Raw genomic sequence first — 27,535 nt, forward strand, 5'->3', positions numbered from 1 at the left:
CCAATCAAAAAAAAAAAAAGATTAAAACTGTGTTGCATTTCAAAACAACAATATTTGAAATTTTTTTAAACAGTCTTTCATACAATTAACTCATGCGTTTGTGTCAATTTCACCAATCAACTCCGTACGGTAGTTGTATCACATTCGTGGCACCATTCGCAATATTTGATCTCGCGATAAGGTTGAAACAATCTTATATCGGTTGGTATTAAGAATTGTTTTTTGCAGTGTATGTTGTTATGTAGAATGTAATTGGATGTAGGAAAATTTAATGCTTGCTCATTAAATAACTTGCTTGGTAGTTGTACAACGTACGTAAGATACTTCATCAACATGAAGACTAAAAGTACTTTACTTTAATAACTAGCTAAACTCCCAAGCACCCGTTCATACCCACCCACAATAATAATAATAATCATAATCATAACAAACAAGAACAACAATTATAAACAGTAACAATAAACAAACACTGTTGCTTGGCTTGTTGCTTATGAGTTTCTTGGTTCATTATCTTAACAAGAATAGACAGTCTGGGTAAGTAGTACCTACCTATACCTACATGAAGATATTTATAAAACAACTTATTATGAGTTAATCATCAAACATAAATTGGGCTTGTTCACAAAAATTAAACTTCTGACAGTTGATTCTATCCAACCGAGCATATTAGAAGTTGCAGTTTTAAATCTGATACGTAAATGTGTTGTATACGTAGTTGCCTGGTTAATTTATCTTAGGGCTTACACACATTCGTGTACATTTACGCGAGCATTCTCCTCAACATGTATAAAATTTGTGGGGAACAGAGATTTATCAGAGCTGATTGTAATGTTGGTTTTTGATAAATAATAAAATTTTAAGTGTTATTCAACATATAGACCCGGTAAAATCCGTCATTGAGCATGATTAATTTTCGAATGGAAAATTTTTGCAAGATCTCGTTTAAAAAATGCAATCCTATACATGTTACACATACATAACTGATAATCCCATATTAATACATACTATAAAATTTGCATCTAATGTGTGCCCTCCTGAGTAAACAGTGATTTTTACAAAAAAAATGTTCCAGACAAAAGTTGTTTATTTTTTGATAAGGAACATTTTTTACATTTAAATTTTTGTTCTATCTCCAACGGTTTACAAGATTCAATTGATCTATGTTGCTCCTTTACGAACTCGACCTTACTTTTTACGACCGGAGTGCGTTGTAAAAATTTCAGCTTGATATTTTTTTTCCTTTTTTAGTTTTCGTGTTGAAAGACGGGCAACTGAAAATGGACTAATTAGATGATTCTATGAACACCTATACCAAAATTTTTTTCCTAGCATCAATATTTTTAAGCGTTACAAACTAGAGACTAAACTTAATACACTATGTATATTTCATATATACATGGTATAATAACTAAATGAATAAGTCCTATTATCTCAACACAAAAGGTAACGTTTTTCTAAGAAAACGTTTTGTTAATGAAACTAATATAAATATTATTTTCTCTCCGATGTGTATAGACGATCGTTGACAAACACCACAGGGCGTTGAAAACAAGTCAAAACCAGAATGATAGCTTGATGAAAATATGAATAAAGAATCGTTAATACAGTGGTGATATGTTATAATTATGCATTCTAATTAATTTTCATTTACTTATTTTTCACAAAATAGAAAAGGAAATTATATTCGTGCATATGCGAATTATATTCCTACTTAAGTGATAAATCATGTCAAAATCATCATACTTGTTGCTTAGGTGAATAAAAGAAATAAAATTTGAGGTATTTTTTGACAATGGAATTAATTCACCACAAAAATGGACCCAGTACAAAATGCTTAAAGTAGAATAGGTGTGGTAGAGAAGTCGTGTGAGTGCGACTTCTGTAGTCCACACGACTAACTTCCCAGAGGGGGAAAAATATTTAAAAAAAAAGGGTCTTCTTAGCCTTCATAGATTATTCTTCGAACATATGCGGCAGCTTATGTATTACCTTTAAAAAACGGTTCAACTAATTTTTCTGAGAACTCTTCCATTTCTTAAATACGCGATTACGTGTCGAATAAGCCCATTCACGTGTAATATACGTGTTATAACTGGTTCGCGAGATAATCGAGGCGAAAGAATCCGAACAAACATACGCACATACGTACACACACACACACACACACACACACAGACATCATATTGAAAAGGTTTGGTTCGGATATTGCGGCCTTGAAACCGCGGAAATATGTAAAACTGGTGATTTTCAAAATCGGCCCCATTACATTAACTTCCCCAGGGAAGTTAATAAAATATAAGTTATTAGACCAAAAAATTTCTAATTTGTCTCACCCCAAACCAAAATTGGGGGTTTTGCCTTCTCTTGAGTCAAAAGCTGGCAACGCCCCCATGTATCCATCTATTTATTCAACTGAAATAAATAGATGGCACTTGGTTTAAGATTGTTATTGTTGAACTGTTTTAAACCACCGATTGTGGAATGACAAAATGATTTTCCCAATATACAAAGAGGCTGTTTCTAAATGAAGCCATTGTATTGTACTGGTACATTCTGTATACGAGAAAGGAAGATATGAGAAAATATATAATCATAAAATTACATCGAAATGTGAATTAAATTGAATTTCGGTATTTATTTATTTATTTTTTTATTTACGGCTATAAGTATTTTTTGTGTGTGGATTTATTTTGGGTGTTTTTATTTTATTGCATTTCTCTTTTACTTAAAACATTACACGAAATCTACACGTTTTTCGTAATAAAACTTAAACGACATAACCTTTAATAATAAAATGATTATAAATATTTATTTATTTAAATAATCAAATTGGTTATTTTTTTCTTAAATTGAAATCGGATATTTTATTACTTTTCAAAATGAATACGTAAAAAAATACAGAAATTGAATTACGACACATAATGATTTTTATCCCTATTATATTATAAATGAGAAAGTAAACATGTTTGTTTGCTTGTTTGCTTGTTTGTTACGCTTTCACGCTAAAACTAGCGAATGGTTTTTAACGAAACTGTACAGCAATATATCTGATATATCAGAATAACACATGAACTATAATTTATAAAGATAAATATTTTTTTTAAATAAATAAATAAAAATTTAATTCAATTTGTCATTTACCATTTTTTAAATTTTTACAGAAATCTTTGATTTATAGGATTGAAGAAATAAAATTTCCAATTTACTTTGCTTAGTTCACCTTTATTTATTTAATATTTTAATAATTTAAAATATTATTTAAATAAAAATGGACTAAGCAAGGTAAATTGGAAATTTTATTTCTTCAATCCTAATTATGGAGTTCCTCAAAGTAAAGCTCTCTACAATTAATTATCTTTAATTTATGGTTCAAAGTGATGACTATAAGTAGAACAGATTTATGATCATCATTTTGAACCATTAATTAAAGAATTCTGTAAAAATTTCAAATAGTAAATGTAAAACAAATCATGGCCAACTTTTCTCATATACTTAATGAATTATAACTATTTTACATTTAACAAAAATGAAAACTTTGTATATCAAGAGAGGATGGAGGCTATAAAACGGTGCTTTTTACTTTTAAGCCCAGTGAAGCGGGCGGGTATCAATCAAGTCAAAAAAAAAACCAAATATTTATGGATTTTACGATTTTACTTGCCACCTATGTTTTCTGGCAGGCTTACAAATTTGTAAGAAATTAAAAAAAAGTTTTTTGAAGTTTCCAAGATAAAAATGTTAAATGTCCTAAAAAGACAAAAAAAATTGGATGATTTCTTGAAAATTACACGCTCAATCGGCAAATTAACGCAATTTTTTGTAATATTTATGCCAATAATAACATACACATTTTTATCGAATTCCAAAATAAGAAATTTTTTGTAATTTAATTACACCTTTTATGAAAATTGCAAAAATAAAATGGATGGTAAATTTGTGTTTACAATTTCGATAAAACGCAGTAAATAAATTTAATTTTGACAAAAAAAAATACATAAATCTGATTTATTTCACGATTGGCTGAGTATTTTTTTAAATATTAATCAAAATCGCAAGCAAGTCGCGATTTCATAGATCGATTTCAGGCAATATATCTTAGAAGCAACTTGTTTAATAATTAAATGATCTGAATTTTTGTAATTTTTGGATCATATTTAGTCTAGAAACTAAAATATTTTCCAAGAACGAGAGAAGACGATACTCAATAACAAAACTCGCTTATCTACATTTATTATAAATTTTTATAAGGACCTCAAAATTTCAATAATCTATTTTATTTGATTGTACGAATAATTTTTTTAAAGTATAATAAAAACAAAAATTATAAATAAAATAATAAAAAAATTCTAAAAATATTTTTTAAAAATTATTTCTATATATGTTACAGATTCAAATACAAGATAAAGTTGCACGGTGACCCTCTCTAGAAGAATGGACACGTAAGATATTACCACATTTTAACACCAAACAAAATTATTTAACATCAGTTGTGAAATTGTCAACAACCGCAATAACATTTACCAGTTCTTTATTAAAATAATAAAACTTACTGATGTCAGACATTTTACAACAATGGAACAACAGAAAACAAAACCCATTTTTCAAACATCATATTATATAAAATTTTTCACCATTTTATTATTATTAAAATAAAAAATTGTAACAAATAACTTTTTGCACATAATTTTAGTTATAGAAATTTATATATTGTAAAATAAATTTATATACGTTTACAGAATGTATCAGAATTCTAAATTTCAAGAATGGCATAGATCATACTAATAAAAACATTTGCTGACCAAAAGCTATTAGAATTTGTCAAATGGGCATATAGAATCTTATCTTTCTAGCATGTGTAGAACAGAAAATCGTTATTGTGGGGTAGTTTTTCGCGTGCTCTCTTGACAATTAACAATCAACCACTTAAAATGCAATGAGGCCAAATTTTTTGCCGTAAGACGTTCAGTTAGCTTTAAGCTACAAAAAAATTTTTTTAGATATTAAAAATCTAATTTTTTCATAGACTTTTTGAGGGATGAAAATTGTAAAAATCACGTTTTTTCAAATTTTTATCTCCAAAATTGGAGGGCTTAGAAAAAAATGTCTAAGAACATTTTTCGTTAATTTTGTGATCCCAATTGTAAAATTTCGAATTAGTTTAAATAATATCCTATCGGGTTACCCACCGGCCACTTGCACTTTAACATTCAGGAGAATGTTTTAAACGGGTTACGGAAAAAATTTTCCTTGCGAAAATTAAACATCCTAGAATGCATGGATTTTGTCAGGACTAATATGACATTGGCTTTTAAAACATTTTATTTGGTCTATACAGAAATTTGTATAATTAAAAATATAGCACTTTTTTAAATAAAAAATTAAAATACTTACATCTAGAAAAAAGTAAACCTCTGCATTCTTATTCCGTCAATTTTCTTGAACTTTCTAAATCTAAAGTTAAATGAATATGCCTAAATAAAATATACCAAATTTTTTTTTATTGTGTCAAAGTTATATATCAAGTCGCTTTGACAACCCCAGGTCCTTGGCGACTGCACTTAAATACAATATTTGGATAAACTTATCAGTGAACAAATAACAGGCGAGAATATTTGGTTTTATATATTAGCAGATTAGTTTAATCAATTTTAACAATTTGATCGTTTAGAGGCAATGGCGTTCTTCGTTGAGTGTAGTGGAAACGTCGGCTGGAATTCCGTGTTGATTTCTGAGTTGGGTGAGTCCTGGACATGTCTCGATGATATGACTTACGAAGGCTGGTTCGTTGTATGCAGGGCATGTTTTCGAGGTTGTCTACTCACAAAATGAATTAATATGCTATCATTTAGCTTTGTTAAATGATTAATACATACTTTAATAATTATGTTGATGTTATCAAGTGGTCATAGTGTCCGAAAAATTTCCTGCTGCTATTTTTCAGACTGATAGCTTAAATATGACGTTATCATGCACATTAAAAAACTTATCACTTTCGAAAAAAGTCGTAGATAAGTTTGATAGACTCGCCAAAAGGAAGCCACTCACGAAGTTTCAAGTATGTATTCATCGTATAAACAAAGCACCCTTTATGTCCCACGGTCTATCTCTATAGCATTTAAGTTAAGTAGGCAGAAAATGTAGGTGTATTAAATTTAAGAACAATTTATTCTGAAACATTCTGTATACAACAATAAAGAACAAACTTATACATATAGTATGGTGTCTATAAAATTAGTAATCACTTTTTTATATAGTTCATATTTATAAATAATATGTGTAATAATTTATCAAATAAAAATAAAAAATCCTGTGTAAAAATGAAAAAAAAAAGTCATACAAAAGTATGTTAAAATATGAAAATATTATTTTGAAAAATATATTACCTATATCAAATTGAAATTTTAAAACATAAAAATGCTCATGGGTAAAATATTAAACTTTATGAAATAATCTTCTTAGTCATTACTTTATTTATTTTTTTTTTTGTAAAATTCTAAATACTCTCATACAAAATACTCCATAAAATTCAGTTATAAGTATTCATACGGAATTACACATTAAGGTAGTACTATCAGTAATAGGCTTTGCATTCAGAATTTAATGAAACTTGGCATAGTTTTCCATTATTATACCATAATTAACCAGTTAAATTTTTAGGGGCCTTCAGAGAACTGAAAATCTGAACGTCCAGTTTTGTGAAATAAAATAAAATCTGTGATTTCTCATAAGGATCAATGTTAAAATATCTTTAAAATATCTTTTTTTCAGTTCTCTGAAGGCCTCTAAAAATTTAACTGGTTAATTATGATATAATAATGGACAACTATGCTAAGTTTCATTAAATTCTGAATGCAAAGTCTATTACCGATAGTACTACCTTAAGAAATATTCTAAAACGCAATAGAAGTTTTATTTGAATATCATATTCGCAGAATATTTGTGAAGTCTCAGACAATAGGCCTTTGTTTTCGTTAAAATTTGAAAATGTGCTGGAATAGATGGCAAGATCTGAAATCAAAATTAAAATCGATTGATAAACATGAAAGATATAAGCAACTAAATAAAATTTTTTCTATCTTATTCTTGCAAAACAACTTTTGGTATGTAGGTAGTCTCTATGACAAGTGCAGGTTTTGACGTCACCAAGTGCTATTTTCCTTTCTTTCTATTTGTACATTTAAATCCTTCATATTTTCGTAGTTATTGATGTTATCCAAAAATTGATTTCACACGTGTTTTGGCTCGATAACGAACGTCTTTTGAAACAATAAATAAATTTTAGGACAAAGGCAAATAAATTTGGGAACAAAAATAGTTTCTACATTTTCTTCTAATGAGTAATGAGTATCCTGTCAAACAAAGCAGTATCTATGAAACTTAGAAATTCTAATACTTGTTTTTATCTATTCTCAAATAAAAATTTTTCCAACTAATTTTTTTCCTTAATAAGGGACTGTATCCTCTTAAATTAAACCAATTAAATCAAGGCAGTTTACGGTTCCTCGTGAAATTTTTTTAAAAGTCATTAAATTATTTTAAATTTTAAAATTTTTTGGTTTATTCGAAATTCAAATAATTTTGAACAAATGCTTTTGAAATTATTCTAAAATAAATTTTTATAAATTTATGGAATTTATTCAATTTAAAGGTATACTATTTATTGAACAAATTTTAATTTATTGAAATACAATAAAAAAATAAATACTTGTAAAAATTATATCTAAAATAAAAATTATTTTAAATTGCTTTTCGTGAAAGTTTTACGTAATTTTATAAGATATTTATAGAATTTTTAAATAATTTTTATTTTTATATTTATAAAAAATTAAAAAAAAAATATCTAATGTAAAAATATAAATATAAATAAATGTATGTACCTATGAAAATAAACAAAAGAAAACAGTTCATATTGTTCAAAGTCTTCAAAAATTTCGGGTTGGTATGGGGAAAACTGGGAAAAATTTCGGGTAAGGATTTGTAAATTAAATTAATTTTATTATTAGACTTTGAATAATTTTACTGTTTCAATAAGTGATCATCTATCATCGATTATATTAACCTAAAAAAAATATTAGAAAAACGGATTATGAATATATTGATGTAAAAACATTTTCTTGTACTTAAAAAACATGATATTTTTCGGAATGTTAAGGAATACACCTTTCTAAAATTTTATTTTTTCATACCCTTCATTAAATATATTTTGTAATTTTGCTTGTAAATAATTGGGTAAACGCACCAATAAAAGTTATTTTATAATAATTATTATAAGTTTTTAATTTATAATGTTCCACTCGCACATATCGAATATGCACGATAGGAACCGAAAGAATGAAAAGACAAAAAAAAATTATAAAATAACTTATATCATTTTGTGTATCTACCCAATTCCAAGTAAAGAGTTATAAGAATTTTCACGGACCAAAGAAGAGAACATATTCAAAAAATTATATTAAAGTTTTTATACAAGCAAAATTACAAACAAATTGTATTTTTAGTAAACGCTTTTGCATTAAAAAAAAATACTTAAAAAAAAAAGTATAAACTACATCTGTATAGCATCTTAGTTATTTTAACTAAATAGAACGTAAACACTCTATATAATAAATATTCTCTATTTTGTGTAAAAAAAAACCGATAAACTAAGAGCTAATTTTTTCATCTAATACAAAAGATACGAAGACTTTCGGATTTCATTATCAACTATTACCAAAGAACCTAAAATGTTACGTTCTGTTTTTGTAAAGTTGTATCTCAGATTACTAATAAAACTTTTGTAATAAGTATTCTTGGTTATACTATACAGGGTGTTCATTAATTGATTGTAGAAAAAAAGTACACTACTTTATGCTCTTCAAGACGAACGAACAAAACAGCTTTTAACCCAATTCTGATCTCATGCGTACTTTCCGATGATAATTTTTTAAAAATCAGTTAATCAAAAATCAATAAATGTATCCATTTACAGAGCACTTAGAGGGAAAGTGCTACATAATGATCCATCAGAGTAAAATAATCGTTGAACAAAGACTTGAACAAAGATTTTTTTTTAATTTTCGTCGGTTGGATGTTTTGCTCTTGGCTTCTGTTGACTTTTAATAATATTATAACAAATTTTGTTAGGCGTATAATATTTAAAGGCCAGTTTTCTATGACGATATTCAAATATATCGTTACGGGTTAAATGATCCCCTTTATATAAGTTAAAATGATCCTTATTTCGTGTATAAAATTATAATAAATAAAATGATCCCCCATCATGTGATAGGTCTTGAATGTGTTGATTTAGATGAGTCAATTGATTCTTGTTCAGAAAAGTTTATAGATTAATCTTCTGGATGTTGATTGAGGCCCTATTGCTCCAATTTTTAAGCCCTTTTTGCTTCCTAGTGAAGCTTCTCTAGGTTTTTTGACAAATTTATTGATTTTTTTTAATTATTTCGGAAAAACGCATCAGATCGAAATTTGGAAAAAGCTTTTTCGTTTCTGTATATGTTAAGTAGATTTGTTTGTGTATAACTCAGAAGTCAAATTTCTCATAAAATGCAATTAACATTATACGGAACAAAAAATATTCAATTTCCTGCTATCAGAATTCACCAAAAATTCGGTAAAAGTTAATTGAATAATTTGATAGTGAAAACTGGAAATTTTCTTTCTTTTAGATGAAGAAATCCGCACTAAAATCACATTAAAATATATTACTTGTATTTATTTACAAAATAAATAAATATTTAAGCATATTATTAAAAATATTTCATACATACAATACAAACTGGTGATGATTTTTTCCCCGTAAAACAGCACCGATTTCGTCGCTAGGTGTTTGATTATTATTTTATGTGCTAACTTGAATGTCATAATCATAAAATAATTACTCAACAACAAAAAACTAATCTGTTACAAAATAAGTGGCGCAATTATATCTTCCTTCTTTTAAAATATGAGATGTTGAATGAAACGAAATGTTTCTGTCGTGGTTGAACGATAACTAAAAATCTCTTATCTACAAAAATCTGGGGTAGAAAATTTGTTATGTATGAAATATTTTTTTCTAACATAATAACAAAAAAATAAATAAATGTCCACCATATTAAGTAAACACCACTTGCTGTGATATCCTAATTAAGTGTTAGACTATCATAATTTTACTAATTATTTCTCATAATTATTAAAATAATATTTTAATTTTTCAATGTATGATCAAACAAATTTTCTTACTCAATTGTAAATAAGTGGTACCCTAATTGTAAAAATTACTATGGAGATCTGATCTATATGATTAAAATATTTTATATTTTAAATTGGATCTTTGCTACGGGTATACTTTTCTGATTATTAAAAAGTTATTTTAGAAATTAAAAAGGTATTTCTTGCTTTTCATTACGATTTAAAAATATTTTAATATCCTTAGTTTTTTAGACGTTGGTAATTGTAAGAACACATTCTAAATATCATAATCTAATATGGCTCGAAAAAAAAGTAAGCCTTAAAAAGGCAATTCTAACACCATTATTCCGCACAGTTTTCCGTGTGACAAATACCTGATTGCCCATTGTGTTTGTCCAATTTAGTTTTTCGAACATAAAAGTTAAATAAATTTTATTGAGTCCCCAGAAGTGCTCAAAGTAAAACTAAAATTGCGAAAATAGGGAAAGCAAAAACAACTATGTTTATCTCATATATTCTTTTCGTTAAATTTAAGGTATTGAGAACCAAAACATTATGTTCTTGCACTTACCTCGTTTTGTATATATTTTACCTTTTCCCGATTGCTTATACTTCAATCTCATAGATGTCTCTACATTAACAATTGTCAGTCAATTGTTAATTAAACAAAATAAAGATATTATTTTACAAAAATTAATAAAAAGCATTATTTTTATAAAACAATTTTTTTGTATATTTTGTTGACTAGTTTTAAATTTCTTTTTCTTTGTTTTCATAAACGAATATCATAAAATAAATAAATCTCTTAAACATAATTCTTATGAGAAATATTATGCTAAACAATTCATTTTCCTTGTATGAGTAAACTAACTAAAAATGCACGCACCTTATTACCTAAACTAATATTTGACCATAAATGTGCCATAATGTATTTGAAATACTGGTTGTAATCATTTTCAAAAAAAAAAAATTGATTTTTTAGAATAACATAGAAAATTACATAATCTTTCATAAAAAATTATTCTTTATAATTTCTATGTGAGAGATGTTTGTGTTTACTATCCACTCCGAATACAGTCTTGGATTTAACTGTGTGGATTACTATACAAAAGTCTGTCTATCGTCTGGGTCTGGATGGTCATTTCAGCAATTAAATAAAAATTCACATATTTTTTCATTCCTTGAAGAACTCTAAAATAGTTAATTATTTATATTGTCTTATAAGAAATGCTTTTTTACTACCCCGAGAGTCAGTCAAAATAGTTCAAACTAACATAAACAATGAGAAAATTGGAAGAATTTAACAAAAAATACAATGAAACGACAGACATTTTTGGTGTAAGATAGTTTTAAATTTTAAGTAAAATTAAGTTTGGTTCATTTTCAATTAAAGTTGAATTTTCTAATCTCAAATATATCACTTGGAATCTATGTATATTCTATGTTATTCGAATCAAAGAACAGAAAATTGTAAAGGATGATGTTAACTATAAAGATTTAAAATAAAATGAAAGAAGAAAAATGTCTAAAATATTATTAATTACATTTTAATATTAATTAATGTCGAATATATGTCATAATTTTGATATGATCATTGTATATTATTATAAATAAAATTAACACAAAATATTTTATGAGGTTTTTATTTACTTGTCTCCTATTTTTACTAGAATCAAAGAAAGTACAAGATAATTTTTCTGGGATGAACAATTTCTAAAAGTAACAAATTTACACCATATTTAACAGATTATCTCCCTAAAACAATCCAATTCACTTTATTAGAATGTGGTGTAATGAAGAGAGTAGTGTTAGTTGTTTATCCGTGTTTTCATCCTACAAATCAGATCTTATTGATTCTACTAAAAATTCTACTGTACTTTTAGTATTCAAATTTGATTAAAAAAATTGAACGAATATGGCATAAATACAAAAATTTATTAACCATTATTAGGACAGCCAAAGATGTTATAAACATCGGCGAATAAAGGAAAAGCAAATAATACGCAAACTTTTTGCCAAAAACCAAAACCTGGTGGAATGAATTTCTTAATTAAGTGTCAAATATGATTCGTAAACCATGAGCTAGTTTTTCAAATATTTCTATTTGTTAATAAACAATAAATTATTAATTAAATAAAAGTGTCTATGTAAAAGTCGTCTTAAAAAATTAATAATCAGGCAACTTGTATTACACATGTTGTCTACATGTTGTGTGATTATTTGATAAACATTCAGCCATGCAAAACATTAATCTTATACTTGTATAACATGAACGTAATACAAGTTGCATAATTTTTTAAGTCAACTTCATCAACATGGACCGTTTTATTTAATAAACAATTTATTGTTTATAAAACCATTTACGCAACTAACTCATAGTTTACAAATGGTATTTGACACTTAAGAAACACATTCTATCAGGTTTTAGCAAAAAGTGAGCGGTTTATTTCATTTTGTTAATTTGTTACAGCTTTGACTGTACTATATTTGGTTGAGATAACCGAGTCGCATTGCATTGAAAACCTTTTTAATGTGATAGTAATTGCCATAGGAAAAATACAACCCACTTTTGCTTCTTATTAGAGACGGTCCTTATGAAAAACTGATACTTTAAATTGAGTACCATTAAGCCATCAAATAGAAAACGGATGAAATTGTTTAAGCGTTAAGCAGATCAAATACGCTTCTATTCGTGAAGTGAGAATTCTTCAGTTGAAGTAATAAAAAAAAAATTAGTCCTATCTCTTATTCTGTTAAACTACTTGACTATGCTTTAACGCCTTGAAAAATATTTTTTCACCAAATTCAATATGCTACTGTAATTTAAACAAGTATTGCTATGGCAGGATACTAAAAGAAATTATAAATAATAGATTTTAATTTTTTTATTTTCAAATTAATTTCTAAAACAAAATATATTATTTAAAAAAAATGTATACATTTTTTAAGTGAACTATTTACATATTTCAGTATTTTCTGCCTAGAAAAAACCGTATGATCAAAATTTGCAACGATCCCGGCCTAATTTACAATTATCAACAAAAATAACATGTCTATTGTAAGAGAAAACCATTTTTTAAACGTAATCAATATAAATATCAGTCCAATCTAGATTTTCTAGAAAAATCTTGGATAATTGATCGAACAACTTAACAACTATACTAATAGTCACATCACGTAACGTATGCTCTGTAAAGCAAGACTGGATCTCGAGTAGGCCAGGAATCAGGACTTTTATCAGCACAGAGTCTTTTATCAGCACAGACAAATCTGACAAAAATCAAGTGGCGTTTTTACCAAAACAAGCAGGTCAGCTAGAAACAACGATTTATTTTTAACTGTATGGTTTCTGGAAAGATCCAATTCAATAATGACCTCTTCTAAGTTTATTCTATACACTCTTCCAAGCCCTAGAGCATGTTTTAGAGCCCAAAACCACATTCAATTTAGAAAATGAATGATAACTATATCTTTTGCTAAATAAACAGATAGAATTCTAGAGTTTTAACGTTTGGAATTTAATTATTGAGCTTTACATTTCTCATATTGGTAATTTCTTGCGTCTGTTGGTCTGCATCGATCATTGACCTGAGGGCTACGTAATTCTAAAAGAGGTTTTTTTGCAAAGGTATATTTGTTCTTTATCCAGTTTTGGTGGGGTTTGAGTTCGTGATTGACATGCTGTTATTCTCAATAACAAATTTCGTGCGATGTGACTATAAAGGTAAAATTTAACAACACAAAATAAATAAAATTTCGTATTTTCCTAACTAAGCCGCTAAGTTTTGATTTCGGTACGTTACTAAAGCTTTAAATGGCCCCGTTGATGGGGTACAACTATCAACACCACTAGTCGATGGTGGTTTTGTACCAGGTACTACACTAAAATTAAATTTCTGTAATAACGAGGCTGAAAATAAGAATATATTTGCTTTGGCTAATGATTCTCCAACACAACGATGTTTTCCAAATCCAAATGGAATGAATAAGTCTGGTGTAACCACTTTACCGTTTTCAATAAAACGTTCTGGTCGGAATGCATCTGGATCTTCCCAATCACGTAATACACCATAGAAATTTGCCAAAACCATTGTATCCTGGAAAATTTTTAAAAAGCATTATTTTGAATACTAAATTTCTTAGTGAATAATTTGGATTTTACCTTTGGAATGTCGTAACCTAATAATTTGGTATCACGTAAAGCACGATGAGGAACTCCAAATGCACGGAACATAAACATCCTGACTGATTCCAAAACAAATGCATTCATATATGGCATTCTAAAATAAAAGCAAATACTAATTAGAAAATTACTTATCTCAAATGCATTAAGGAATGTGTTCCATAAGGAAGCATCTCAATTTAATTGTGAACATTTGAAACATTTTAAAAAAATGCTTTAAGCAAAATATCTATTTTTTGGCAAATCAACAACGTGCAAGTTTTTTAGCAAGAAGATGATTATTAGTTTCCTAATTAGGAACTTATGATGACAATCCTTTCAATTTGAATACAATTTTAAGCTTGATTTGTAATTTTCGGTTTCTTAATATTTTTAGCTGATATAGGAAATATCAGACATTCCCAAAGTGGTCTATATCGACCCCCAAATCGAAAGCAAAAGGCATCTGCGGTAGCGAAAACTAGAATAGGGGACATACAGGAGCAGCGTAATTGAGGCAAACCCTAGCGAAAATAAAAATTTAGGTAAAGGTGCTTTCAAAAAGGACAGGTGAAGGAACAAAGGTTAAAAGTTAAAAATATTGAAGATACTTGTTGACTATAAAAAGTGAAAGTTTACGGAAATTTTTTTGAAAAGGACGACCAACTGTGGGAAAACAGCTTAGGGTAGATCCACACTATACTATCTGAATTTGGCATTGCGTGGCAGGGGTTTATCTATGTAATGAAAAACTAGCAAATGGTCTAAGAGACAAAAAATTTTGGGAACCTCTGAGTTAAATCGTAGATTTATAAGAGTTTTTATAAATTGGAAAGGACAGGAAAGCGCGAAAGGTTATCTTTTTTTCATAATTTTTTACCTTATCCTTATCTCACACATTTCTACGTTAAATTTTACATTATATTTAAAAATTACATTGTACTTTTTAGGATATATTTTAATAAAAAATTAAGATAAGAAAGTTTGTGATTGTCAATAAAATATCAATAAAAGTAAGCTAATACATTAGAATATATTAGAAAAATTCCAGCTTCATAATAACACGTGACTGAAATAAAACATCCCGTTAGAAATTTAATAATAAAAAATAATATTTTGGAAATAATAATAAAAAATTATATCAAAATGAAAAAAAAAGTAATATATCGACTTTCACTTTCAAGAGAGTAAAAGTTTAATGACGTTATCAAACACATTACATAAAATCTTTCTCTCAATACTTACTGATCGCGATCAGATAACTGTGGCATACGATCTGGGCCGACGACACGATCAATTTCTTCTTGTGCCTTCCGTTGTACATCAGGGTTTAATAATAAATATAAAAATCCAAATCCTAATGTTTTGCTTGTAGTTTCAGAACCAGCAATAAAGAAATCCATACACACGGCAACTAATTGCAGTTCTGAGAAACTAGAACGTTTATCCTCCGATTGTAAAACTTCTAAATACGCATCGATGAAATCACGGATATGACCATCCTTGTAGGTATTTTTATGATTTTCAATTTCATTACGAATAAATTTCCAAATATTTTTATGAATTTCGATGAAGAAGTTATAGCCTGAAGATTCTGGTGCGACATATTGTAAGATTGGAAATTGACTGAACAATGATCCAACCATATCGATATTTTCGAATAAATCGTTTAATAAATTTTGCAATAACCCTAATTCTTTGTCATCTGCATTATATCGAATGCTCGCCATCATAGTCCATAACGTATTCAGTACATAAACACCGAAAAATGTATCCATTTGTAATACCGCTTGATTTTTATTGGATTCTGCTAATTTTTCTTTAACATCTTTCATTAATTGAGCACATTCATCTTCGACTAAAGATGACATATTTCGACTTCCATATCCAAATTCGTGTAATTGTCTTAATGCAAAACGTCGTTGTTCACTCCAAAATTCTCCATCAGTTAGAAGTAAACCACGTCGTAAGCCCCATGTACGTGTTTGATAAAATGGCCCATGTGGTCGGCCTTGTAGATCTTCACTCTTATGGATAGCTTTGACAGCTTCGGGACTGTATCCAATAACAATTTTATCTTTACCAATTTTTAAACCAACAATCCCATCTTTTTGTGCCATTTTTGCTATAACTTTATATAAAAAACCATTTTGTTTACGTAAACGATGGATTAATAATATATTGCCTAATAACGGTAGCCATTTGGGACCAGGCGGAAAATTTTTCGGCTTTAAAGTGTCTATATACAGCAGGACTAATATTACAAAAAATAGTATTATTACCAGCCACATCTGAAAAAAAACAAATTTCACTTTATAATATAAATTAAAACTAATAACTGAAAAATAGAGGTAAAACCCTTTTATTAGTATTATATCAGGGCTGAGATTAACCATATTATTATATCAGGGTAGAGTATACAAATTCGAATCAAAAGAAAAAATTCACGATTTTATAAATATTTTAACACTCATTACTATCGAATTCATTCTCGTCTTTTTGTTTTAGGTTTTTATTTTTCCGGGTTGTTACCAACTCTATTTTTTTCGGTCTATTTTTTCCTTCGCTATTTTTCCGAGGATGTTTTTTCCCTGATTTTTTAAAACAGATCTAGACGATTGTCCAACTCGTGCCCAGTCCGGAATAAGATATTTGACCTCTAAAATAATTATTTTTAAAAGAACAATTTAACGGTTTTAAACCGTCTATTTCTATACTCTAATTCCATATCCATGAACTAAAGATCCTTTACTCTAATATCTTTTTTATGATTTTTCATCTTCAACAACTCACATAGCAATTCCAATAGAAGTTGAGAAAAATAAATTCCAAAATTGTTATAGAAAAAAAGTTTTCATAAAATAGTTCCAAATTAAAAGTAGGTATATTTTTTAAATGGATATGCATTCAAATATTCAATCCCAAGTTGGACCGGTTAATTTGATCTGGTTTTGACTATAAAATACTAAAATTTATTTTGAAAAACCGAGTTTCTTAAGGTTTTGAGAAATTTGTTGTTTGTTCAAGAAAATAAAACTTTTGGATTCAAAATCTTCAGCTTTTTATCTTTGAAATTAAAGCAAATCTATTGAGTATAAAGAAAATTTAAACCAAAAGTTGTTTGGTTTTAAAAACCTTCTTTCTATCTAATTAATTTTATGTTATCTTTTTTTTTATTGGATTATTATTTAGAAAGGTAATAAGAGGCAAATTATAGGGTTTTTTTCTAATTTAATTTTACAAGTATGAGGTGCACATATAAAATGTTTACTCGTATACAACATACGTGTAAATATTACTCGTATCTACTTCCGCTTTATAAAGTAATATAAATAAACATAAAACTGTGAGAATTTCCTTCTGTACTAATCAGTGGTGTAGAAAGTACAAATTATTAAAATATATTTCAAAAAGAAAAAAAATTATCGTTCCATATGATAAAATAACAAATCTTTGTAAAGTCTCTTTGTATTGAATTTTCTAGAACGCCTAGGGAATATAACGCTCACCCTGGGTGGTTAAATTTTGAATAAAAAAAAATTAAAAATATAGATGATTTAAGATATTGAAGTCGGTAAATCATTACTTGAAGTTTACACGTCCAGTGCCAAAATTATTCGTTTAAGTTATAGAGGCTTTGTATTTTAAGTTAGAAGTTAAGCCTCTGAAAAGATGGAAACAAAAAAATGTATTTACCGACGTTCTACTGTATAATAATTCATCCGATATCCGAATATAATCATTTGAGCAACCAATTTAAAAAAAAAAGAAATGCTATGCTAATTATTATTAATTTAATTAATTCAACTTGACCGCCCACTTGACTTTGATAATGAATTTCTTAATTTTAATAATAAGTTTAAGATAAATATTTGTTTGTAGGTACGCTACTGAGAGAAAGATGCTGTAAGTATATGTTGTAGCTTGGAGAAAGTAGTATAATATTGTTAATAAACTGTATACATGTATATTAAAATAATAATAATATCTGAAATTAATAAACAAAATAATATTTTATCTTCGCATATATGAGTAATATGATTATATAATAATTATTTAGCGAGAAAGAAAGTGGTTAATTTGATTACTGCTAGATAATCATTTTTTAGTATTCGTGGAATTGTTTGTTTTTTATTTGTATCTAGAAAAATAAATATTATACTTTCAAAAAACAAAACAAGATTAAGTAATTTTAAAAAAAATAAATCTACCCAATTTATAATTTGGAATATTCTTTCAATTTTACAAATTATTTTGCATTTCGTCAATATTATCAAAGTAAAAACCGATTCAAACGATCATTTTCGAAATTAAACTCGGAAAATGGTCAGGAAATAGTACTTTTTTAAAAGAACGTCCCGGGTCAATAGTAGCTACGCATCGAAATCAATAAAGAAATTGTATCAACTAGAATGCATAAATGGTATAAATTATGAAATCAAGAATTTCAAACGGAAATTTTTTTAACTGCTTTTTAAAATCCTTTATCTCACAAATAAAGCATTGTCGGATTTAAGTCATATGGTGATGAATACTGTGCATCTTATTAGACGATAAATGCATTTTGTTTTTCATAAAAAAGTGAATTTCGTAGGTAATATTTCCAGAAAATGAGTCATTTTAAAATTTGGACAAAAGTAAGATTTTTCTAATGAACTTTTGATACTCATTTTGATGTAGTTTTTAACTACAAACAAGATTATGGAATATAACTTTGTGATTAAGACTAAATTTGAATTCTTACTTTTTTCCAATTGCGGCAAACAGAAGTTAAATAAATCTGCATTTTGAAGGTTTAAATTTTGTATTCTTAGCGTTTTAAGCGCCGCACTGATCTTGCTAAGCGAAGATCCAGAAATTTTACTGGAGGGGGCATAGACTTTTTATAGAGTATTTTGTATGTACTTTTATACGATTATTTTTTGTTAAATCAAACTGTACTCATGCTTAAGCCCTTAAATTCCACGACTTTTGGATTAATTACTAAAAAAAAGTTTGTTTCTCAATCTTTTGAGAAGAGAGTTGTTTTTTATTTGGATTTCTAACAAAGCTTTTTCGAGGTTTTATTAGAATTAGCCAAATTGTTAATATATTTGCAAGATTGGTCTCGGGGAGATCCAAAATGTCTACTTTGTATCCATCCAGGTTTCTTTTTGGAAAATTATAAAGAATAAGAAGTACAGGTCATTTTATTGACCATATCCAGAATTATGTTATATCAATTACATTGAGTCTGTATGTATCTCTTTTCCGGAGTCTGCATGTACCATTTATCGAAATTAATCATAAAAAATGAACAAGTGAAAATAAACAATTGACTGAGTTAATTGTTGAAATACCATGTAAATACTGTGTTGGTTACACTGTCACATTACACATACATACATGTCATACATACATAACTGATATTCCCATATAGTACATACTGTAGAAATTGCGCCTAATTTGAACTCTCGCGGGTAAACAGTGATGTTTACGAAAAAATGTTTCAAACAATAGTTCGTTAATTATAAGGAACATTTTTTACATTTAATTTAAAATTTTGTTCGTAGCATCAATATTTTTAAGCGTTACAAACTTGGGACTAAACTTAATATACTATGTATATTTCATATATACATGGTATAAAAATATAAAATATCCTTATAAGTTAACTATCTTTGAACATCTTTTAACTTTTTAATTTCACATGTATTTATTTTTCATAACGAAATAGGAGTATTTTTCCCGGTTACAAACAAAATTTTCTTTTTAAAAGAATCGGAAAATATAAAAATTATAAACAATGGAAATTTAAAACAGTATTTCCATATAAAATAAAAGAAGTTAATACACTTTTCCAAGTTGATTGACTCTGACAAAGTTGTAAGGCATTTAATATAAATGATTGAACAGAAGAAGAATACCTTGATAAATAACACAGGAAAATAAATTATTGTAAACAATCACACAGGTTTTTTTAAATAAATGTTGTTACCTATTATACTCTTACTTTGATATAATATGTAATATGTAATAATCACTTTCACTAAACAACAACAAATGCACAAATTAAATCTGTATTTGCAATATCTTTCACCTTTTATAATAAATCTCCCACTTCCAAAAAGTTATATAGTTATCTCCAAAACGGATATATTTTAATCAAAGTTTATTATGGGGATAGTTTTTATTCTTAGAATTTCTGATCCTTACTATTTCAAAATTTTGACTTTCAAAATTTTTGTTATAATCTAGTTTTATAAACGTTATACCACAATATTCAAATAATTTGTCAAAAAAAAAAATATTAAGACAAAGCGTAAAGAACTTTCTCTAATGTAATTTTATCTAATCAATGAGCGAGGTCTTTTAGACCTCGCACAAATTAGATGTAATCTGCATGTCGGTCAAACTTTTTCAAATTTTGGCAAAAGATAGTTTAAGTCATTCTAAAGAAAAGTTCCCATGGTCACATGTCATGAAAATGACATGATTTCATGTTATAGCTAAATTAAAGTTGGAAAATGTACTCATTTGTATAATATATGCCTATGTGTGTATAGGCAAATACATAAACAGATATATATAACTACATGCATACGTGTTTTTTTTTTTAATGTAAGGGTGTTGTCTTTTGGATATCAACTTTTATCACCTTCCACTAAAATTTATTCATTTTAAAAATAGACAAATTTTAAATTAAGACAACGCGAATCTGGAAGTCATATTTACTGGACGAAATATAACAAATTTAGCATATTTTTAATATTCATTCACATTAAAATATTTAGTTAAGGTAGTACGAGCGAAAAGGCAAGTTTAAACTTGTAGTTGAAATTAAATGTACCTTATTTTCAACTTTGATGATGATTTCGGTTATAACTTCATGAAAAATAAGAATAAAATTTTTCGATATCTGCCTTGCTTTTCGAAATATTGAAAGCTAAATAATTAAAAAACATTTTTAATTTTTACATATTTTGAAAATTACTTCAGATTTCGAAAAATTTGATTCTTACTTTTCGTCTTATATTGTCAAAGTATAATATAATTCACCATCAAAATTGAAAAAATATATTTTTTTATTTTGTGTCCCCACTTCCATGCTCATACATCCTTAATTAGTCGGGCACAACGGGTTTTTTGTTTGCTTTCAATAATTTATAAAGTTAAAGTTTTAACTTTAATTTAAATAGTAGACTTAATCCAATTTTATATATAAAAGAAAATCAAGCCTTTTAACCAAAATTGCCCTGGCGCTCGTACATCCTTAATATTTTATAGTCTATTTCTCCGCTTAATGCAGTTTTATCATAACTAAGTATGGAAATCTCCAACTTAGCTAACTAATTAGTTAGGCAGAGTTGGGTCAAATTGAATGAGTCGAACAGTAGTTCCATTTGGGACACGCCCCAATTTTTATAAATCCTAGATATCGACATAGGTAAGTTGACCTCGTGCACTTGGCTCTCTATAGAATTCTTAAACTACAAGTAACATAACTGGAGGTTACATATCCTATAATCGGAATTGTTAATTAGTTCCCAAAATGCAAACAAATTACATCAATTGGCAATGTTCAGTTCTAACTTGTCCCATTCCATAAATATACCCCAAAATCCTAGTTAAGTGGGCAGATAATAAACTTTTATATGGAAAATTTTCATTTAAAAGTCATATTTTTAACTTATAACTAATTTTCCTTATAAAGTAACCAATATTAGTCATTCTGATTTTCTTCGTTCCAGATGAAATTTTCACGTATGCTTAATACATGAAAGCAATGACCTAGCGTCAACAAAACAGTTTATTTATGAATACTTGTTTAATTAATTAACATAAAAGACAATACATACATAATTAATTTATCAAGAATATTTTGCAAAAAGTTTTCCGAATGCTACATACTCTCTACATTATATCAGGTTAAGTTCAAGCCGACATCCTAGAAAGTGTCTATATATTTTTAAAGCTATTTAACGCTTACAGGATTGGAACTCATTAATATATTGATTTGATTTTTTAATCAAATATATAAATATTATGAGGGGTTACAGACCCCTGGGGGGTTAGCCAAAAAAAATGGATATCTTTGACCCCGACGCACATAACTATAGTAGGGAATCCCTTAATAAATATTTATAGACTAATAGGATAATTTTTATTCTAGTAAAACTTGGTAAACTTGGCACTTTCTTATAGGACCCTTCTCGCACAAATTTGCCTTTTTCTCTTTTGACCATTTCCAGAGGTCCTTAGTCGATGCAGGGACCCTAGGCATTTGCCTTAATATCCGTCTAATGGTTCCGTCACTGACTGTGCACGCGTATACAGGTATAGAAAAAATCTTCTTAAATCATTCAACCTCTAAACTAAGTGAATACGTGAATTAAAAATGCATCTTATTTACGAATCCAATATGGAAATGTATAAAACGTGTTTTATTTTTAATTTTTATTCTTAGTGTACTGTTCTCTGATTTTATTTTTATAAACACTGATATGTAAATTTATCTAGATCGCTGAAAAGTTTTTAAATAGAAAAAACAATTTTATTATCGTTTAACATCAAAGTTTACAACCAAAAATTTATAGAATTTAAACTCCAAATTAATATACAGCTGCCAATTACTTTTTTGAAATGATTATTCTTATATTGTCATCTAGTTTTTGAATAAATTATTCATTATTTGTAAATTTGAAATTAGTAACCCTCAAGTGTCATTATTTTTGCGAAAATTATCAAATTTAATCTAAATTTGATAATTTTTTTTTCAGTTTTTAATAAAAAATCCTCGAATTCTGACGGCATGTGCTTCTTTATTGAGCTTCCTTATAGGCATGGGCTAGTTATTTTAAGTCGAAGTCACCATTGTTATAACTTTATTGTGTGTCATAAACTTTATTGTATGTCTCTTTATCCAAGACCGCATTGCTCATAGAGGAGGAAGCGAGACGAGTATACGAAATTTCTACCCATCTCAGTTTCTCTAATTGTAATAAGATAGGTAGAAAAGAAATTGTTATTTCTCTGTCTTACTCGTATTTTAGGTTGTCGCTAGTAAAATTGTCACTGTCTTACTCGTATTTTAAGTGAGGAGTCCGAGGGACTTCTCTGAGTCGCATTTGCCCATGCCTGGTCTAATGATCTGGTCATATACATATACACAGTGTTCAATTTTATTGCTAAGCAAAAACTAAAGATCGATTCAAATTTTTTTTTAAATCTTAAAATTCAAAATAAGTTCAAATATTTCTAAAAGATGGTATTGATATGGAAGTGACGGAATATAGGAATTTCCCAGTTTTTTTTATATGGTTCTAAAAATTACCTTCACACAGTTTTTATTAGCTATAGTAACTTTAACAAAAGATGAAAAAATATTATGTTAGAGTAACTGAGTCATTTAGGTTTAATACACACATCGCTAATCGTGTATTTATTTTATTTAGCTAGCTATAACAACTTTTTTTAATGAGTTTCCTTCAATTATCATAAAAATATAATACTTTTATGCTAAAAATCTAAAAATGGTATTCCTTGAATTTTCTTCAATGTAAAACGAATTAATCATTTCAAATTCCAATTGAATTATTGAACAAAAATGCTACCGATTTAATAGTTTGTCAGTTTTTTTATTTTAGTACCTATAGTTTAATGTAGATACATTTTATTTTCCCATTATCAAGTGTACTTTCCACCCATTTTTTGTGCTGAGATACTGAACCAAAAAATTTAACTATTATCTATCTATGCAAATAAAATACTAAAAAATTTGGCATAAACATTCATTGCTGGAAGACGTGTTTCGTATTTTATTTAAACACATCGCCTAACGGGGGGTACCCCTAGCAGAGGATAAACCTAAAGGGATAGAAAGTGATTTTGGGGGTGAATTGCATCGAAGTTGATATTCGCCATTTTTTAATTAAATATTTTCAAAATTATTTCACCTGTAAAACGTTACATTATCAGCAGGTATCACGGGCTCGATTTTATTTAAAAAAAATAAGGGTTCCTCACCAAAAGATTAAAATCCATAAAATTGTGAACAAAGAGGAGGAGTGAGGTCAAGAAAAGTGTGTAAAACACGATGGCCTTTGTTTATAAAGTTGAAATTGCCCAACATAGCGGGCGGGTATCTGCATATATTAAATAAAAAACCATGTTACAATTTTTTAATAATTAAACAGTTTTAAGAATTTCAGGTTATTCAACTCCAACTTCAATTTCAGGTTAGGTTAAATCAGATTAAAGGACTCGGTCTGCAATGCAGACTCTCAATCGGATTCTTGGTAGCCTTTGCTTTATTCTGTTTAAACCCCATAAGCGTCTTTAAATATATGCTTTTAAATATTTCCAGTTTATTAGGAAGCTTAATATTTTCAAATGTCTATTTTGAAAAAATGTCGCTGCCATTTTTTTCCTTTTGAAAAACCTTGTCCCAAAATATTTTTTTTACTGTCTACGTTTTCGATATTATTGCCCTATAAGTAACACAATTTCCTCCCGTACCTTTCCAGCTCCTTACTTTATCAGTGACCAGTTCCATATGGAAACCCTCGAATTTCTGAAGGCGGATGCCCAACGTTGACTAAAATTGAGGATGCGTATTTTTAACTATACTCCGAATTATTTTGCAAATTAGCGTTATTTTGAAATCTATTTTTTAATTAAATATTTTTTTTAGATTTATTAACATTAGTTTATTAAAAATTTCCATTCAGTTTTCTTTTTTTATATTAATTATTACTCAGCCTTTAATAAAAATAAATAATTAACAAAAAACATAAACAAAAATGAATTGGCCACTTAATATAATTTTCTTTTATGCTTTACTAATATTATTTTCGAAAAGTAACGCATTTAAATTCTTTTTAAATTAAACTGTTTTTTCGAAAGATAAGTAAATTAATGTCAAAAACGGAATATGTTTAATGTTATCTGGAAACATTAGCCATAAATTCTCCAACAACGTTACCACGTGGATAATAGTTAGCAACTACATAAATTTTTCCATTAAGCCCTCTGGCCATTGCCATACCCATTTCTTGTGTATTTTTCCATACCATTTGTGTAAAATGTCCAGTTCGCATATTTTTTGGCTCAGATGTAAATATATAATCTTTTACTTCTGAGTACCAAAATTTACATACATCGCTTGGCGTAACAATTGCATTTTCATTTGGAACCCATGAATAGAACAAACTTTCACCGTATTCTATGTCGGGGCGATGATAAAAGCGATCATCTGTTGCTAATTTATTTGCCCAATCTTGTGCTAATGTTGTTAGCTATAAAAAAAGAATCAAATATATTGTACAGTTATAACTCCGTTCTTAAAGACCCTCATTCGTCGATATTTGTAGCGTCTACATTCTACATTACTATAAAAAATTTAAATTACCTTAATCGTTTAAATTATTTTAAAATTTTAGAATTTACCAAAATGTTGAGTTCTAAATGCCAGAATTTGTTTTATACATCAGCTCTAAATTATTAACTATTTTTCGAAGTCGACAATTTTGTAAGATAAAGTTAATACCAATAGAGACAAATGTTTTAACAAGAGAAATTTTCAAAATTCAAAAAAATCCTAACAAATTTTTCCGATAAGGCACCTTAAACTTGCACTTGAAACATATCTAAGAGCACTTTCCATTAAATTATCTTTTTCCTAAGAACCTTCTCCAAACTGAACCGATTTTGAGGATCATCACCTATTCTCTAGTTGTTCCGGGTACAGAACCCTAAATTCACGCTTGAAACATATCTCAATTAAATTACCTTTCAAAGCGAACAAAAAAAATCAAAATAGGATCATTCGTGTAGGCGATACGGTGCCACAGGAATACAGACACACACGCACATAGCGGTTGAACTTATAGTACCCCTCTTTTTGATTCGGGGGTTAAAAATACGAGGAATTCAACAATTACGCAAATATTGTTATAGGATATGAGCCACAACTTACTTTTTCACTGTACTTCAATGCAGGAACGTGATGTTTTTTTCGATATTGATTATGAATACGTACTCCTTCTTCTGAAAACTCTTTACTGTTATAATCTTTTATCGGTTTACTATAAGCACTCTTTATGGAAAAGTGAGAAAGACTGATACTTTTCATAGAAGGCTGTTGTGATTCAAGTATTTTTCCAAAAACAGGAGATAAAACATTCTCTGTAAATTCACCAACAATATTTCCTGGTGGAAGATAATTTGCTACTACGAATATATATTGATTATGACTTTTTGCTACAGCTACACCTAATTCCCGACTACCTTTCCATACCACTTGTGTAAAATGCCCACAACTGTGTATACATCTCGGTTCACGCCCAAATGTGTAAGTTTTAACTTCACTATACCATTGGTCAACTGGTTCTTTACCATTCATGTTACCATTTTTTGGGGTGCGAGTACAATAGACATTTTCCCCATACTCCGGATTTTGTCGATGTTTTATTACACCCTTAACAGCCAATTCGTGTGCCCACTCTTTACTGTATTTGCAAAGTTTAGGCGTTAATTTTAATGGTTCAGCTCCATGCAGTTTTCTATATTCGTTGTGAGCTTTTAAACATTCAGTTTCAAAACGTCCATAATCTTCACCATCTCCTTGAGACGGCGTGGTAGATTTTTCTGATGATTTAAATGTAGCATGGGCTACATTATTATCTGATAGTTTGCTGATAGGATCGCCACCAGGGGGTAGAACGTTATCATTAAAATGACCAAAAACATTACCAGGTGGATAATATTTTGCTATAACGTATACACAGCCGTTTTTATCTCGCGAATATGCAACACCCATTTCTTTAGTGTTTTTCCAAACTATTTGTGTAAAATAGGATGAACGTAAATTAAGTGGTTCAATTCCGTATTGATAGTCTCTTTGCTCTTCGTACCAACTGTCAACTGGCTCATGTCCTGAAGGTTCATAATCAGGGCCGGACATCCAGCTACAATATAAATTTTCTCCATTTTTTCTACTTTTACTTTGCTCTAATGTACCTTTTGCAGCAGTTTTATCTGCCCATTTTTGACTAGCTTCACATAATTTTTTACTTAATATTAATGGAGGTACTCTATGTTTCATCCGGTATTTATTGTGCGCTTCCAAACATTCTTGAGCAAATTTTTCGGGAGTCTTTGCTTGAGAAATTTTAGTAAACGGTATGTCCTTTTGACAATAAGTTTTCGGTATTTCTTTTTGGT

General features: G+C 28.2%; 3 protein-coding genes across 3 annotated transcripts in view; 1 reads left to right on the forward strand and 2 right to left on the reverse strand.

Moving 5' to 3' along the window:
• LOC123294672 (alpha-1,3-mannosyl-glycoprotein 4-beta-N-acetylglucosaminyltransferase A) overlaps nucleotides 1–4,616 on the forward strand; it is a 365,058-nt gene extending 360,442 nt beyond the window's left edge. The window contains exon 10 of the mRNA XM_044875778.1: nucleotides 4,388–4,616. Coding sequence (XP_044731713.1) covers nucleotides 4,388–4,417 — 30 coding nt within the window. The 3' untranslated portion in view covers nucleotides 4,418–4,616. The remainder of the gene's footprint in view (nucleotides 1–4,387) is intronic.
• An 8,622-nt stretch (nucleotides 4,617–13,238) lies between these two features.
• On the reverse strand, nucleotides 13,239–16,623 carry LOC123295128 (probable cytochrome P450 303a1). The gene is made up of 3 exons (XM_044876355.1): nucleotides 15,578–16,623; nucleotides 14,333–14,450; nucleotides 13,239–14,267 (listed from the first exon to the last, which is right to left on the reverse strand). Exons 1-3 carry the CDS (start codon nucleotides 16,621–16,623, stop codon nucleotides 13,941–13,943), a joined length of 1,491 nt encoding a protein of 496 aa, XP_044732290.1. The 3' UTR covers nucleotides 13,239–13,940.
• An 8,631-nt stretch (nucleotides 16,624–25,254) lies between these two features.
• Nucleotides 25,255–27,284, reverse strand: LOC123296006. Its single transcript, XM_044877467.1, has 2 exons — nucleotides 26,289–27,284; nucleotides 25,255–25,608 (listed from the first exon to the last, which is right to left on the reverse strand). Exons 1-2 carry the CDS (start codon nucleotides 27,273–27,275, stop codon nucleotides 25,255–25,257), a joined length of 1,341 nt encoding a protein of 446 aa, XP_044733402.1. The 5' UTR covers nucleotides 27,276–27,284.
• Nucleotides 27,285–27,535: the final 251 nt, after the last annotated feature.

Source organism: Chrysoperla carnea, chromosome 3 (assembly GCF_905475395.1).
Source record: "Chrysoperla carnea chromosome 3, inChrCarn1.1, whole genome shotgun sequence".
Taxonomy (NCBI): Eukaryota; Metazoa; Arthropoda; class Insecta; order Neuroptera; family Chrysopidae; genus Chrysoperla; species Chrysoperla carnea.